At 40.4% G+C, this 15,169-nt stretch overlaps 1 protein-coding gene across 2 annotated transcripts in view; it reads right to left on the bottom strand.

Moving 5' to 3' along the window:
• The window catches only part of SDK1 (sidekick cell adhesion molecule 1), a 369,862-nt gene that overhangs the window by 150,668 nt on the left and 204,025 nt on the right, over window positions 1–15,169 (bottom strand). For both annotated transcript variants that reach the window (XM_063315194.1, XM_063315193.1), the window contains exons 8-12: window positions 8,337–8,420; window positions 4,999–5,193; window positions 3,554–3,670; window positions 3,255–3,422; window positions 1,265–1,367 (exon numbers count right to left, since the gene is read on the bottom strand). In XM_063315194.1, coding sequence (XP_063171264.1) covers window positions 1,265–1,367; window positions 3,255–3,422; window positions 3,554–3,670; window positions 4,999–5,193; window positions 8,337–8,420 — 667 coding nt within the window. The remainder of the gene's footprint in view (window positions 1–1,264; window positions 1,368–3,254; window positions 3,423–3,553; window positions 3,671–4,998; window positions 5,194–8,336; window positions 8,421–15,169) is intronic.

Raw genomic sequence — 15,169 nt, 5'->3', positions numbered from 1 at the left:
TTATTTAATTTCAAGATGGAGGAAGTCTATCACACATCCAAGGTTTTATTTTATTTTTGAAATATTTTTTATCATACTCTGTAATAAGCAACTCGTTCCATATGCAAAGCTGCATAGGACACGTTTCCCCTCTGCCATACTGCCAGTCTGGTTAGAAATACAAGCAGGTCCTGTCTTTCATTGTGCCTACAGAAAATTAGGTAATATGTGTCATTTCAAGGTTCAGGGTCAGTGGTTATGAAGGGCGATAGTCTCAAAGACTGAGATTAAAGAATAAAATAGAACACTGAAGCATATTTGTTGCAGTGCTTTGATTAGACCAAATCCAGAATATCTTGTGCCTCACCTTTCAAAGCTGCTGCAAAGGTTTCTTAGGTAACAGGTGAAAATCTTCACTCTTAAAAAATACTGTATAAATGTTAATTATACTTAGCATGAAAGATTGCATGGTTCTTTTAATGCATGATCCTCCTTTCTTTTTCTGTCTGTGATTTCAATGTCACGATTTGTAGAATAGAATCCCTGCTTTATACCATTTGTAGTGTGACTTGTACTCAAAATCCTTCCAGCATTTATGAGAACAAAAAGCTTCTAAGATACAGTTTCCTCTTTATGCAAGTCTAGACTCTTTCCTTTTTCTTTTTACAAATGGCATTGTTTGAAGTTTTCTAAAGGGAATGGCAGCATTTCAGTTGGATTTTCCCTTTTCATCTGCATGTATATCTGTATCTATACCTATTTATACATACATACAGACACATACATACAGACACACACACACCACAGTATATATTCATCCTTGTTTAAGAAAAAGAGAGGGAAGTCTTCTTGCTTGTAGAATTTAGTAGTTTAAAGATTCACTCTGTTTGGATTTGGTACCTGGTGGTTTTTCTCGGGAAAAAAGTGACACTTCTAAGACTTTCCAAAACCCATTTGCAAAACCAATTCCCTTAAATTGCTTTGGGTTTTATTCTCATTAAGTATCAGCTTCTGACAAGTCAGTTTTATTGATATTGTGTTAACCTTGACAGTAAATCATAGGAAGTTGTATTGAAATCATGAAGTGGAACATAGCTCATTGTAAATAATATATACGGTTGAAGTGGAAAAATAAAAAGGACTTGATATGATTAATGGAATAACTTACCATCTCCAACTGTGGTTGCTGGAAAAACCAGTGCAAGAAAACCCACCTAGGCCAGTGCTGATGGTTTGGGCAATTAAGTTGAGATAAATTATACGAACGACTGCAGACACCACCAACCTGATTGAAATTCTTGGGTCATGAGCAGCTTCACACCGAAGCATCGCCGTGGTTCCCTTTATAACAGTGCTATCCTCCGGAGGCCGGACAATAAAAGTGCGATCTGAAAAGGACATGACCCCCGGTTCAGGTCAAGTGGCCAGTTTCCATCCTGGCTTGGGGTTTTGCTTTGGGAAGGCTGCAAGCCAGGGAACTCATCGTTCCAGACAAGAATCGTTCTGCCTGCCCGGCCCCTGCATCCAGTAGACATGTGAAAGGCCAGAGGGCCTGTGGCTGCAGGCTTCCAGGAAGTGGGTAATGAGGAACCTTGTCTGCTGCTAAGCTTTCATGTTGGTTGAAAACATGGGGGGGGGGGGGACACACAAAAACATGAGATCACAAGGAATCATGAGACATTCCAAGGGGAATTACCAAAATTTCCCAAAGGTGCAGTAAAGCAAGGAAAATGAAGCAGGAACAAAGTTTACTTCTACATGTTGGCCATGAGTTGCTCCCCCCCACCCACCATTATAATGATTTGTATCTTGCCTTTTGGGACAACGTCCTCCCACCTAGAAGAAATAGTATATCTATATCATCACCATCATCATCATGTCTGTCATCCTGAATCAATCAATCAATCAACTGAAGGAAGAAGGCCTTTTTGTTGACAGTTGTGGACTGTGCTGGCCCAGGGTAAATTGGTAGATGGATGTTCTTTCTCTTCCCATGCTAGGGCTGAGAGAGAATGATTGACCCAAGGCCACCCAGCTGGCTTCTATGGCTGAGGAGGGACTGGAACTGGGTCTCCCTGTTCCCCTACGCCAAGCTGGGTTACGTAGCTGTGAGGGCGAGAGGAAAGGTTGAATTATGTTGCTCCAAGAAAAGGAGATATTCCATAAAATGTCATGCACAGAGGAGGGAACTTTTACCCAGATGTCATTAAAGCCCTATCATTCAAACATGGCCAGGAAATGGAGGTCTCTGTGGCAGGGGCTGAAGGCACAACAACTTTCCATAATGCCTGCCCTGAAAAGAAATGGCTGAAGAGCTCCTCAAATGAATCCAGGTGCAAGAGAGGAAGATTAATCAAAAAGAGGGACTGTGTCCCATTTCCTAGAAGCAGCGATGAGCTGGGATGCTGGGAGAGGTGTTTACACAAGGAGGACAAGGCAAGGGCTGTGTGTCAGTTTCAGAGCCCCTGAAACACCCCTGGAGGAGGCTGAAGACTTCTGTGTGACTCTTCGGGTTTTATGGAAAGAGCAACCTCACTTTTGTACATAAGGTACGTGACTAAATGAAACTCAATGCCAAAGATACAGCAGGACATTAAAATGAGCTGCCAACCTGTGCATTATCTCTAGTTTATATTGCTGTAGATGCTAAAACGTATTTTAGAGATAAAGTTCCACTGGAGATCAACAGGCTCTCCAACCCTCACCCTGAAGTGACAGAAAAGCAGCTCAACACTGGATTTAAGTACCGGCTGCACATCATCAGGATGATGCTGAGGTCTGGTGCAAGAATGGCACTTTGCGGGGTGCTTCCACCTACCAGGATAAGCATTTTGAGATGCACAGCACTTCCTTTCCAGATATTTACAGTGGGACATGGCATACAAGTATTTGTAATATATTAATCCTATTAAAAGTTGATATAGCTGCAATGTTATTTTCTCCCTTCTGCTTATGGCTGGGTTCTAGCAAATTAATTTGGCTGTCTTCTTAACGAAGGATGAAAAGTTAAAATGAGTGAGATCTATGAATGCAGAAGACACATTAAAAGGCTGAGATAAGCTGTCCAAAACACGCTGACCACTCCTTTTGGAGGAAGTATTTATTGCGGTTCTCCAAATGGCTTATAAAAAGCATGTGGATTATTCTTATTACTCAATGCCTGCCCTACCCTCGTGACATGAACGTTTTGTAATTAGGCTCCTAATTAATCAGCTACAATGAGAGCTGATTAAGTCAAGATTAACATTAACACTGAAAACGAATGGGATTCTTACTCCACACGGTGAGAGCAGCAGATGCATTCAGGGAGCCTTCTGAGTTGACCACACAGCAAGTGTAGATGCCAGCATCTTCAAGAAAGACGGGGCTTATCTGGAGCCCCCCAGACTCAAGGAGGTGGAACCTGGGCAGCTGAATGGAGCCACTGGCCAAAATCTGATTCCCTGGAACACAGCAAGTGGAAACAGGCTCAATCCTTTGGTTTGCAGTGCATGAAAATGTTAATGCTATGCTAATTTGTCCTGGTGAGCTGCTGCAATTTGAGTGATTTCCCAGTAGAATAGTAAGCAGGTACCCCTTTTCCATGCAATGGCAGGCTTTGGTGCTCCAGAAACGTCACATCTTAAAATGGCACTCATCCCTTCGGTAACGGTAGCATCTGCTGGGGGCCAGGAGAACATGGGCGCGACATCTGGAATCAAAACCAGGTTTTCAGAAGAAGGTGGCTAAAACAGCACTTTGAAAGTTCAGAACACTTGTGGAATCTTTCCACTGTTTAAGGACATCATGATAACTCCAAGAACCCCTTCCAGGTTAGACAGCAAGCTTTCATTGTTTCAAAAGAGGGCTTGGAAGAAAGCAGATGGATCAGATTAAACCAGAACTGTTTACTTTTATCCTCCTGTTGCTCTTCTTTATGATGAAAAGCAATTTCAGTCTGACACCACTTTGCAGAAATTAAATGTCAGCCAAAAGAAGTTTCCATTTGCTTCAAAACATTGCTGGGTGCTCCCCTCCATAATGCTTATTTGGCGTGGTATCTTACCATGCCACTTTCTCTCAGCCTCTGATGCAGAGGTTCAGCGAGGGAGCCTTATTATCTCTAGTTCAGAAAAGATTTCAGACATAAGAGCACTGTGTATGTTAGGTGGCAAGCCTAATAGACATCTAACATCAAGCCCGGGCAAAAGTGAAAACCAGGTGTCCATCCATCCTCTCTGAATCCAGCTCCAGCTGAGAAGACCACAGGTCTTTCTAGCTCAACCCTGCCATTGCCAAGTTGCAGTCAGACAATGTCCACTGTTCCCCTTTCTACACAGAAGGCAACCATTACTCTGAGTATTCCCATGTCTGGTCTCAGTGTGGGGCCAAAGTCTTTTTCCTCATTTCTTTATTACTTTAGAGATCCTAGAGGAGCTAAAGGTGCTGGTAACTTCCCCTTTCCCTAATAGGAAACTCAGGAATGGCTCTGAAAAAAATTCAGACCCAGCCTGGTCGACCCCCAAATTTCCACAATCTTTCACTTAAAAAAAAAAAATTAGGAGAATGTGTTCTCTTTGGGAAAATTGACAGTGGATGCAGTGGTTAGGAGGAGAAGCAGCCCACTGTGGGAAAACAAACGCAGCCAGGAAGGAGTAAAATACGGCAACCACAAAATCTCTGTGCAATTTAAATGAGGAGCCCTCGAGAGGGGCTGACCCGTCTTCCCTTTTGCCATTTTTCTCCCTTCATTTGCTTTCCCAACAGCCTGTCAAACTCCTCTTTCCTAAGCTGTCAGGAGCGTGACAGTGCTGGAGAAGCTGATGGCCTTAGATGTCTCTCCACCATTCTGTGGAAGACAGAAGCATTCAGCAGTGCGGGCAACAGCAACACCTTGAATAGCCATCATAGGCCATATGCCTGAGATGAGAAAATTCAACTGAAAGTAGAAGGGTGGGTTTAACTACCATAGTAGGTGCTCCAGAATCCTTTCTTGATTTCCCCCACCCCCTTACAGGCTGTGTGAAGATCCAGACTTACTAGTGACCTCAAGGTAGGTATGGCTGTCTATCTCGCCAACCTCATTCCTTGCAAAACATTGAAAGATTCCAGAATCCTCTGGCTTTGCTCTCCAGATCTGAAGAGTCCCGTTGAGTAGGACCGTATAACGAGGATTAACTAGCTGGCTGATGAGAACAGCATCCTTAAACCAAGCTAGAATAGGCCGTGGGATGCCTGCATGAGACACACAGAGATAAAAGTCATTCTGATATGCACTCCCATCATACATGGCTTTATGTTAATTTCACCACCACCTTTGACAGAAATTGCTCATTAAAATAATGGCTTTAAGGCATTTTTAAGGGATCAGAATCATTTGCTGGAAAAAGCACTACCACAAGGGCTCCAAACATTTTTCTCACTGTATCTTAGGAACACAAAGTCTTCTCCATGGACAGATGGGGAATGCGGTGGATACCCAAAATATTGACAACTTGAGATTCTGTTTTAACTCATTGGCTGTCATGAGTAAGGATGGCGAGCAGGGGGCTCTCACCCAGACTGTCAAGCGCATGCGTAGCACTGAGGAACTGTTCAGCCATTCAAAGAGACACAGATCGGGACCGCCTTAACCTTTGGGGTTTATATGGCTGGGTTTTCCCACGCTTTCTCAGTTTGTTAGGATTCTTGTTAAGTACTACTAATAAATATTAGAGACCAAGTCCTCGCCTCAGTGTGTTTCCTGGTAATCAGGACATTGGCTTTACTATCTTGAATGGAAAATATTAATCCAGCTCAACTTTTCATATAATGAACCTTGACTGCCCCTGCCCTTAAGTGTGACATCCATGATAACTGTCCTCATTTCTCTCCCCCAAAGGCCCTGATTATGGATGCTTAAGAAAGCACAGTAAATATAATTTATCAAGTTATATCAAATTAAGAAGAAATCAATGCCATATGAACTCAGAAGTCAATATAGTAAATGTAATAACCTGTAAAATTCTGTTTTTGGTTTACTCATCTTTCTACTGAAACTGAAAGTTGTATTATATTCCAAAATAATATAGAGACAAATGAGGAAAGAGGGTTTCGGAAAGCAAAGAGGAAAATTTAGTGGTGATAAAACTATTTCTCTACCAGGATGTAATCAGTTCCTGAAATCACACTTGAAGCTTCCATTTTGTTAGAATAATAAAGCCATTTATTGTCTAAAAAAATCATCTTCTGTGTGCCGTGTATTTATTTGTGACAAAGCAGATGCAGTGTAGCACTGTGAAATAAAATATAATTTGAAGTTCATACCAAAGGCTGGTCCGCGGAATTCTGATTGTCAGAATTCTCAGCACAAGTATGATTTACTTCATGAAACTGCTGCAGACTGAAATTACTACAGACTGAGTCATGAGGAAGCAGATAATGCAAAAATGAAATAGTAAGTGAGTAAGTAATAATGTTTATTCGGTCAATGACCAGCAACAAAAAATGAAATAGTCATCCAGGACAGAAAAGGCTGGAAATATCCTGAAGCTTGAATAACAATAATTCTATTCTATTTTAAATGGAACGTAATAGAATTAAATGTAGTATTTGGCTTATTCCCTAAATCCCCTCTGACTTATTAACTTAATAAGGTTAATTTAAAAAATCAGTGGGGGAGCTAATTTTTCAACTGTAACCACAACTATTAAATTTATCTTCTCTTTCCTTCAGCACACTATGTCCTAGAAATTGCTGAAAGGGTCCTAAAAAGAATGGCAAAACAACCACTAATGGTTTGTCTTCACAAAGAAAGCCACAGATGCTTTCTCAATCAAAGGCTACAGATTGTATACAGCAGAGCATCACAGTCATTGGAAAACCATTAAGCAGCTGTGTCCCTCAAATACTTCAAGATGCCTAAAAAAAGTCCCAATGAGACAGCTGGGCAAATTGCATCCATCAGAAGGAGGTAGAAGGGGTTTCTCAGAGTTCTTTTGGATCTGTGGGATGATTCCTAGAAACATGTGGTCTGCTCGATAAAGTTGAGTACCATCTGAGATGCTGGAAGGGAGAGAAATGGTTGCAGGAATCACAGATGAGACCAGTTGAGAGCATTTCTTCAAAGCACAAAAGAACTGATCATTATGGCTCATATTCATTAGATAAAGACTCAATACTTTGTTGTTGTTTATTCGTTTAGTCGCTTCCGACTCTTCGTGACTTCATGGACCAGCCCACGCCAGAGCTTCCTGCCGGTCGTCAACACCCCCAGCTCCCCCAGGGACGAGTCCGTTCCCTCTAGAATGTCATCCATCCACCTTGCCCTTGGTCGGCCCCTCTTCCTTTTGCCCTCCACTCTCCCTAGCATCAGCATCTTCTCCAGGGTGTCCTGTCTTCTCATTATGTGGCCAAAGTACTTCAGTTTTGCCTTTAATATCGTTCCCTCAAGTGAGCAGTCTGGCTTTATTTCCTGGAGTATGGACTGGTTTGATCTTCCTGCAGTCCAAGGCACTCTCAGAATTTTCCTCCAACACCACAGTTCAAAAGCATCCATCTTCCTTCGCTCAGCCTTCCTTATGGTCCAGCTCTCGCAGCCATATGCTACTACGGGGAACACCATTGCTTTAACTATGCGGACCTTTGTTGTCAGTGTGATGTCTCTGTTCTTAACTATTTTATCGAGATTTGTCATTGCTTACTTAGGGATATTTTCTCAGTAACTTTATGGTTTCCTGATTCATTAAGAGGCCTACACTTTCTTTTTGCTCTTTGGCATTAGCCTGCTAAAAGGGGAGTGGGAATCTCTTACTGAAGAGGACACTTCTGAGAAAGGCATTTTATTTTAGGTGAAATTACAAGCGTTTTGCAAGTTCTAGTCTCTTCGAACATCTTCCCATTAAAATGTGAATGAATGAGTACTATCACAGAAATGTAACTACAGCTGGACGTCTGCCACTGCTGACATTTTCCTCCGACTGCAAACGCTCCATAATTTTAAGAAACAAGGAGCTTTAACTATTGCGGTTATTGATTGCTTCTCCACAGCCTAAGTTATGGGTCCCACAGCAACTGCTCTCCTTCCATTAATTCATTGGGCTCAAAATGTTCATCCCTTTCTCCGACTGCATTTGTGGAACACAAAAAGACAGAGGGGCAGCTTGACAACATCGCACCTTTTCAGGCGCTTGCCGTTTTTAGGATTTCTTGATTTTGCTAGATATCAGATATTTTGAGGTTGCTAAAAAAAAAAGGAAGTATTTTTTTGAAATGACTAACCCAAACATAAATAAATCACAGTCTGCTGGGCAGCTCCATCTTATCAAAGCAAACAGCAAAATGAGTAAAAAGCATAAAGAATGAATACATTTTAAAATGAAGTTATTTGTTATTCTTACCCATTGCTTGACATGGGATGTGCACGGTCTTCTCTACTTCTACCAAAATCCGGTTTTCTGGTTCAGCAGTAAAATACGGTGGCTCTTATGGAAGATAAACCAGAAGACTGTATTAGTTCACCTCAGACAGTAGAGCTAATCTAGAGTTAGTTTGGGGCAGAGGATCGTGCTCACGTACAAGCACTGAGAGACCCATTCACTTCCCAGGAGAGACCCAAACTCTGTCACCCCAATTATGTTTAATATAGTGTTACAGATGGAGTTGTCTACTTGAGTTCATAGTTTCTTTTCAGTGATAGCCTCATAAAACTACCTCAACAATTATAGACGATGATGAATATGCATTTCAAAGCATATGGAGCAACTGCCAATTTATATTTAGAGTTTTACACAGCAAATTAACATCAGAGGAGAGGGCTGCTTCTCATTTTACAAGCATGAATTGGTGAATCTTTCAATGCTCTGCTGAGAAGGTTCTTCCCAGGAGGTCCATAAAGGTTTTACTTACAGCAATGTGTTAGATGGAAGGGCCTGCCTCAGATTCTGCTCAACCACCCATGCAGCTTCAGACATATAACACTCCAGTAGAAGTCTAGCACAACTGTATTCATAAGGATCCCATCAAGTTTTCATCACATTGTGCATGAAGGTAAGAAATTCAAATTAAACTACATCACATCAGCTTTGCACTACCCAAGGCTGGTGTAGCAGTAAGCATGCATTCAGCATTCATAGAACCCTCCAGAATCAGTTCTGTCAAATATAACAAAAACACTCACTCCTTGCCATTTTGGCTTGTCTAACAAGAGAATACTTTACCTGCCATTTATCTTTATCTTTTGGAACAAGCGTGGTAGGAACAGCAGTGCCCCGGATTGATAACACTGGCCACAATCAAATTGAATTAAAAACAGAATCTGAAGTAAGCGTTAAGCAAAACCAAGGAAACAAATCACACCGATTCAGGGATATCATAGAATGTAAAGTTTATTCACTGCTATTTGCACTGTAACTGCAACCTTTCTCCTAGTATATGTGACATACTTCTAGGTTGGAATTAATTTGTCTGTTTGTTATCCCATCATTCATACATATTCCATTAGCATTAATAACAATTGGGCAACTGTTATTTGACCTTCATAGAAGACCTCAACCCACAAGGCAGCAGCCACACAAGAGGCCATGCCATTGTCTTGCAGCCTTACAATGTGTTTTCTATGAGTCACATTTGAGTTCTGGTATGGCGTGGTCTTAGCCTGGCAAAAATTCCTCTTCTGGGCCCTTTTCTTTCTCAACTTCCAGCTTCATAGGGAGCTGCAAAGGCCAACACAAATTGCCAAACACAAATTGCTTGTTGTGAAACGGGATAAGGGTTCATTAGCAGAGCTGGCTGAGTTGTTACACTGACAGCTCGAATCAACCAAGATCCAGCATTGGTTCTTCATCTGTCTTCAGGCAGTGAACATCTGCCAAAAGCTTTTTCTGCCATAGCTATGACATTGATAAAAAATAATAATAATAAAAGAACTGGAAGAAAAGAAGGGATGGGTTCAATCATTCCTGTATTATCTGTTAGGAAAACAAGGGCTTTTTCCCCACCACCTGCGGTGGGAGCCATCTTCCATTCAAAGAGAAGACGAAATTGAAAGCAAGCAGATGGAGAAGAGGTGCAAATGGTGGCATGCATCTCTGCTAAAAGCATGGATGCCTTTGAAGATCACCTTTCGAAAGTGTGACTTGGAAAGTGCAGGACTCATCACCGCTGCTCATCTGGGGAATTTCAATCCTTCTGAATGGTCTTATTTCTCTTTTCTTTTCTTCCTTGTCTAGATACCTTTTCCTCTCCTCTCATCTTCACCCAGTTTTATTCCTCCCTTTGGTGTTCCTTCCCTGTGCAACTACTTCTTCATCCTGTTTTCATTCTTTTTTGCAGCTTCTGCTGAAAGGGGGGGAGGTGTGTGTGTGTGTGTGTGTGTGTGCTTGCATGATTTGGTCTGTTCCTAAATGTGAGTGTGGTGGTTTCTTTGTGTCTGAGAACAGTTGATAGATGTGGATGGAGGTTCATTTAATTTTATGAATAGATACCTAATTTTACAGGCAATTAATTTTAATACAATGAATATGATTTTTTGTTCCTACATTTTGGAGTGACTTTATCACTTCTGGCAGGAACAAATGCATGCACATATATAAGTGTGTCACACACACTATCTCATTACTACCTTAATAAATCCAAATCACATCCACATATAATCTTGAGGGAAAACTCAGAATGATCTTATGATTCTTCTTTCTGTACGTTTTATATGTAATGTCCTAATATTCATTTTTTTTAAAAAAAACCCTCAGTGTCTGCTTCTTTGCAACAGAGGCATCAAGAAATAGCATCTCCTAGAGAATTAAACCTGTAGAGTGAAACCAATGTGCTTAGCTGTTTGTACAATTTATAGCTTTTTAATAGTATAAATTTTCAATTATAATAGATTTTCAATGCCTAAGTAGACACTAATATATAGAGATACAATTACCGTGGGTAGGAAACCTAGATATTATTGGAAAGCCAAAGTGGCTGATTTTTCTCACTGATCCTAGGTTAGTTGACCCAGCCTATGCCTACACGCATTTATGCATTCAGTTCAGTGGGAAAAGGTGTAATCCTCATATATGAGCCTTGTAAAATTGTACATGTTAACAGAAATAACAGTCCAGGAGCTATCAGGAGGATAACAGTGGTTTTGTAAGATCGAGCCATTTTTCAAAGATCTAATAGTACCATTTAGAAACTTAAAAAATAAAATCATTGAATGAATGAGTTGAAAGGGATTTTAGAGATAATCTGTTCCACCCTCTTGCTTAGTGTAAAAATCCTCTAAACCACTTGTCACATGGCCCTCCATCTCCTGTCTGAAAATCTCCAGGACCGGGAAGTCTTATCACTCTTAGGCAGAAGGTTCCACCTCTTCAGCTCCTGTCATTGAGAAATTCTTCTTAATCTTTCGCTTGCATTTCCTTCCTTTGAAAGTCAACCCATTAGTCCTTGTCCTGCTCTCTATTTTGACGGAGAACAGGACTGTGCCTTCCTGCATGTGACAGCCTTTTAGCTATTTGTAGTCTACTATGGTATCTCTGCCCAGTCTTCTCTGTTACAACCTAAAAGCGCCCAGATCTTTTAATCAGTTCCAGACTCTGGATCGTCCCAGTAGCTCTCCTCCAAATCCACTCCAGATTCTCTATGTCCCTTTCTAATGAGGTGTTAGAACTGGACGGAATACTCTAAGTATGGTGTAACCAGTACAGAGTGCAATGGAATTATGTGGGTGCAATGCTTCTGTTACTGGTGCTCAATAGCATACACCTATACTGTTATTTATTTATCTATCTATCTATCTATCTATCTATCTATCTATCTATCTATCTATCAATCATATTTTTATCATCGCCTATCTCCCCCACATGGGGGACCCTGGGCAGTTCACAGTGAAAACAGTTTAAAATTCCATAAAATTATAAATAATACCAATATTTCAATAAATATAAAATACAATAAATTAATAATATTTAGTGTGTCGTCCATGAAACCCCTAGATGCTTCCCACGTATGCTGCTGTCAAGCTAGAGCTTTCCAATCCTCTTAACTAATCATTTGATTTTTCCTACTCATAATATTAAAACCTGCCAAGAGCACCAGAGGCCCCAGAATCTTGTTTGGGACTAGGTTTAAGTCTTTAAATCACCAGGTACCATCTTCTGAGGTGCACAGAGCTGGATCTAGACTTAGTCACATTTCAGGTAAATTGCATGACACCAGTGGACCATGGTCAAGAGTCAGTTGTAACTAGTATCAGTCATTAATGTCAATAATCCTACTGCTCTACGCTTGACTCATATTACAAAGCACAGTTGCTGGTTCTCAGGACATTTCCAGATGTCATGTGTATATGCCCTAGAAGTGCTTAATTAATTTGAACTTTACAGATTCCAGTATGAACTGGCCTGATGCGCACTTTCTAGACTTAAGTGCAGACTGGAATGCCTGACTCTGTACTTCTCCAAACTTTGTGACACAATACTTAGCTGAAAGTAGAAAATATAGTTAGAAATATGTTTGAGACACAGTATATTTAAACATGCATGTTTTTTAAATAGATGCATTAAAATTGAATTTAGATACAATTTTTCTTTCAGGGTTTTTTTTTTTTTTTTGGAAGTTCAGAGAAATGGTATACAAGAGATTAATAAGCAAATACATGCTAATATTAAATCAATTGGGAAAATACTTGATTGTCTATCCCATTTTGAAGAAATATTAAGGTCTGCTCTTTCCTGAAATGAAATATTGGGAAGAAGCTGAGAGAGGACAGTCAGTTAGAACTCGGAATGAAGAATGGACTGCTTGCCAACATTTGCATGTAAATAATTTTGAAACTCCTCCACCCTGTTTTTAGCCACTGTAAATCTGGAATATTCTTAGTCCTGTATTTTATTTTATTTTTCTTTGTAATTTGTTCTCTGAAATTCATTTTAATATCTAATTAATAACATCAATGTGAGGCTGAAGTTGACTGATATTTATAACTGAACATTTTCTTTCCTATTTATGGAATCTATCATTACAAAATAGTGTTTGGTACCTTAGGCTTACAAATGGAATGACTTATTGACATATTCTTGGTGATTTTTTCTGGGCATATCACAGTTATCTCACCCAAAGTCATCAACGAAGCCACTACAATTATTAAATAATCAATGGACCAAATACATTAAAAGCTAACCATCTTTAGTATGATTGCTCAGAATCAAGATTCTTTGAACTCACTGAAGCTTACTTCTTAGTCTGGGTGTTCAAGTTAGCTCTGCAAACAAAGAGGACAAGAATTAAAGAAAAGAAGGCCGGTGATTTCCTTGTTCCAGCCATGCTGTTGGCTGTGTGGGACTTTTGTACCCACCCTGTAGAGGGGTAATACGAGGCCTGGTCCTCCACCTTCTCTTGCTTTCATTCTTTCAACCTCGTTGCAACATGGATTTTCTTCTCCACTCCAGCTTTTCTTGTTATTCACCTTTCACTGGGAACAGTAAATATCGAGTATAACTGCCCTCTGGCTGAGCGACACAGCAAACTGGATCAAGTGGTAGATGTCAGAAGGGGAACAGTAGCAGTCCAACTCCTCCTTCTGAGCCCCCAAAACACTTCCCAGCGTCAATGCTGTGGGTGAGCCCCAAAGCTAATGTTGCACCCCAAACTAGCCTGCTGACCTTGTCTACAGTGAATGATCTCATCTCACGATGAATTAAAATTCAACTGTCAGTCTACTTCTATGCGTAGACGCACCTTAGGCAAAATAGTTCAGGCTCAAGTTGTTGGGATATAGGGAAGGGAGGGCATTCCATTAATCAGATTTATTTTTTTAAAAATGAGAAAAGTGAATTGTCTACTGTGCCATTTGCTTCTGCTTCATCTAATCACCCATACCAAATGGTCACTGGCAATGAAGAGTAACAGTTTTGTCCTATGAAATCACTTCCATCTTTATTTCTGCTTTGCTTGTCTCCCTCCTTCTCATTTTTGTCCCCCACTTTATTTTCAGCCACAGTTAACTGTTGTAATCCACCCTCATTTTATGTACTGACAGGATTTTACAAACTTCACTGAAACAGCACTATAAAAATAATCATTTGGAGCATCTGGGTTCAAGAATAAGAGGAAAACATTGTCACCAGAGGAAAAAAAAATTAAATCATTGTGATGTCTCTATTTAATCCTTGTATGGCTGGTAGCACAACAAATATTTTCTTATTTGAACTGCAACAAATCTTACCCAAAACCGCAACGGTGTCAGTTGAGGAATGAGCTATACTTCTAAAAATTTATACTGACTGTGGCTAATACAATTAGAGTTTGGAACCACCTCTGTTTATCTTTGCTGGAACTATAGGGAAAGATTATAGTGTTACCATGTTGGTTAGAAAATTGCAGCGCAGTTACAGTTTAATAACATAATAGAGCTCATTTAATCTTAATGCCACCAAGGTCTAGGGCATAACTCGGAAGATCACTATGACTTAATTGTAAGGTTCCAACTGTGCATAAGGGGATCATTTATCATCCAGAAATCAAAAAGTGCTTTTCCTGGCTTGGTGGACATATCAGATCAAGGCACAATTTGCCTAATTGTAGTTAACTGAATAGATCCCTAGGCTGGGTTCAAATGCAATGCCAATTCAAACAAGTCACATTATGGTTTAGTGTGAAGTGTGAACCCACTCCCAGTCCTCTTATGGCTTATGACAAGCTTTGCAATACTGTGACGCCCTAAAATGATACATGAATTTTATGACAACCCACTCCATGAATAAAATTAATGATCATATTGATATTGGGGCTGGGTAAGAAACAAGAATATTACTTCCTTTTCATCACCAAATGTTAATCAATGTATCACAGGAGTTTCCGACATGCGGTATGGCAGCTGCATTGTACAACATGAGCAACAAAGCCCACAATGAGTTCTGACACATCCTCCCAGTTGGCCTGTGCATGATGCTGTTCCCCTCACACCAAGGTGGGATCCCTCAAGGGTCCCAACTGACAGTTTGAGACCCCTTGAGTTATGAGATTGCACTGAAATAAGATTCAGTGAATGATAACTCAAAGCAATTTTCAACCCATAATGGATTTAATAGCATCGTCTTTCATTTTCTCTCTTGCCCTTTTGGGTTAACCACAGACCGGCTTGTCATAACTGAGCATTGTATGGTTCCAAAGGTGGTCTGGCCTGCCTTTTCCATTACAGAAAAGTATAATTATAGTTAACTGGTCCTGTTGCGGCTTCCTC

The sequence above is a fragment of the Candoia aspera genome, chromosome 14 (assembly GCF_035149785.1).
Source record: "Candoia aspera isolate rCanAsp1 chromosome 14, rCanAsp1.hap2, whole genome shotgun sequence".
NCBI lineage: Eukaryota > Metazoa > Chordata > Lepidosauria > Squamata > Boidae > Candoia > Candoia aspera.
The sequence above is the reverse complement of the archived record's forward strand: the minus strand, read 5'-3'. Positions and strand labels throughout refer to the sequence as shown.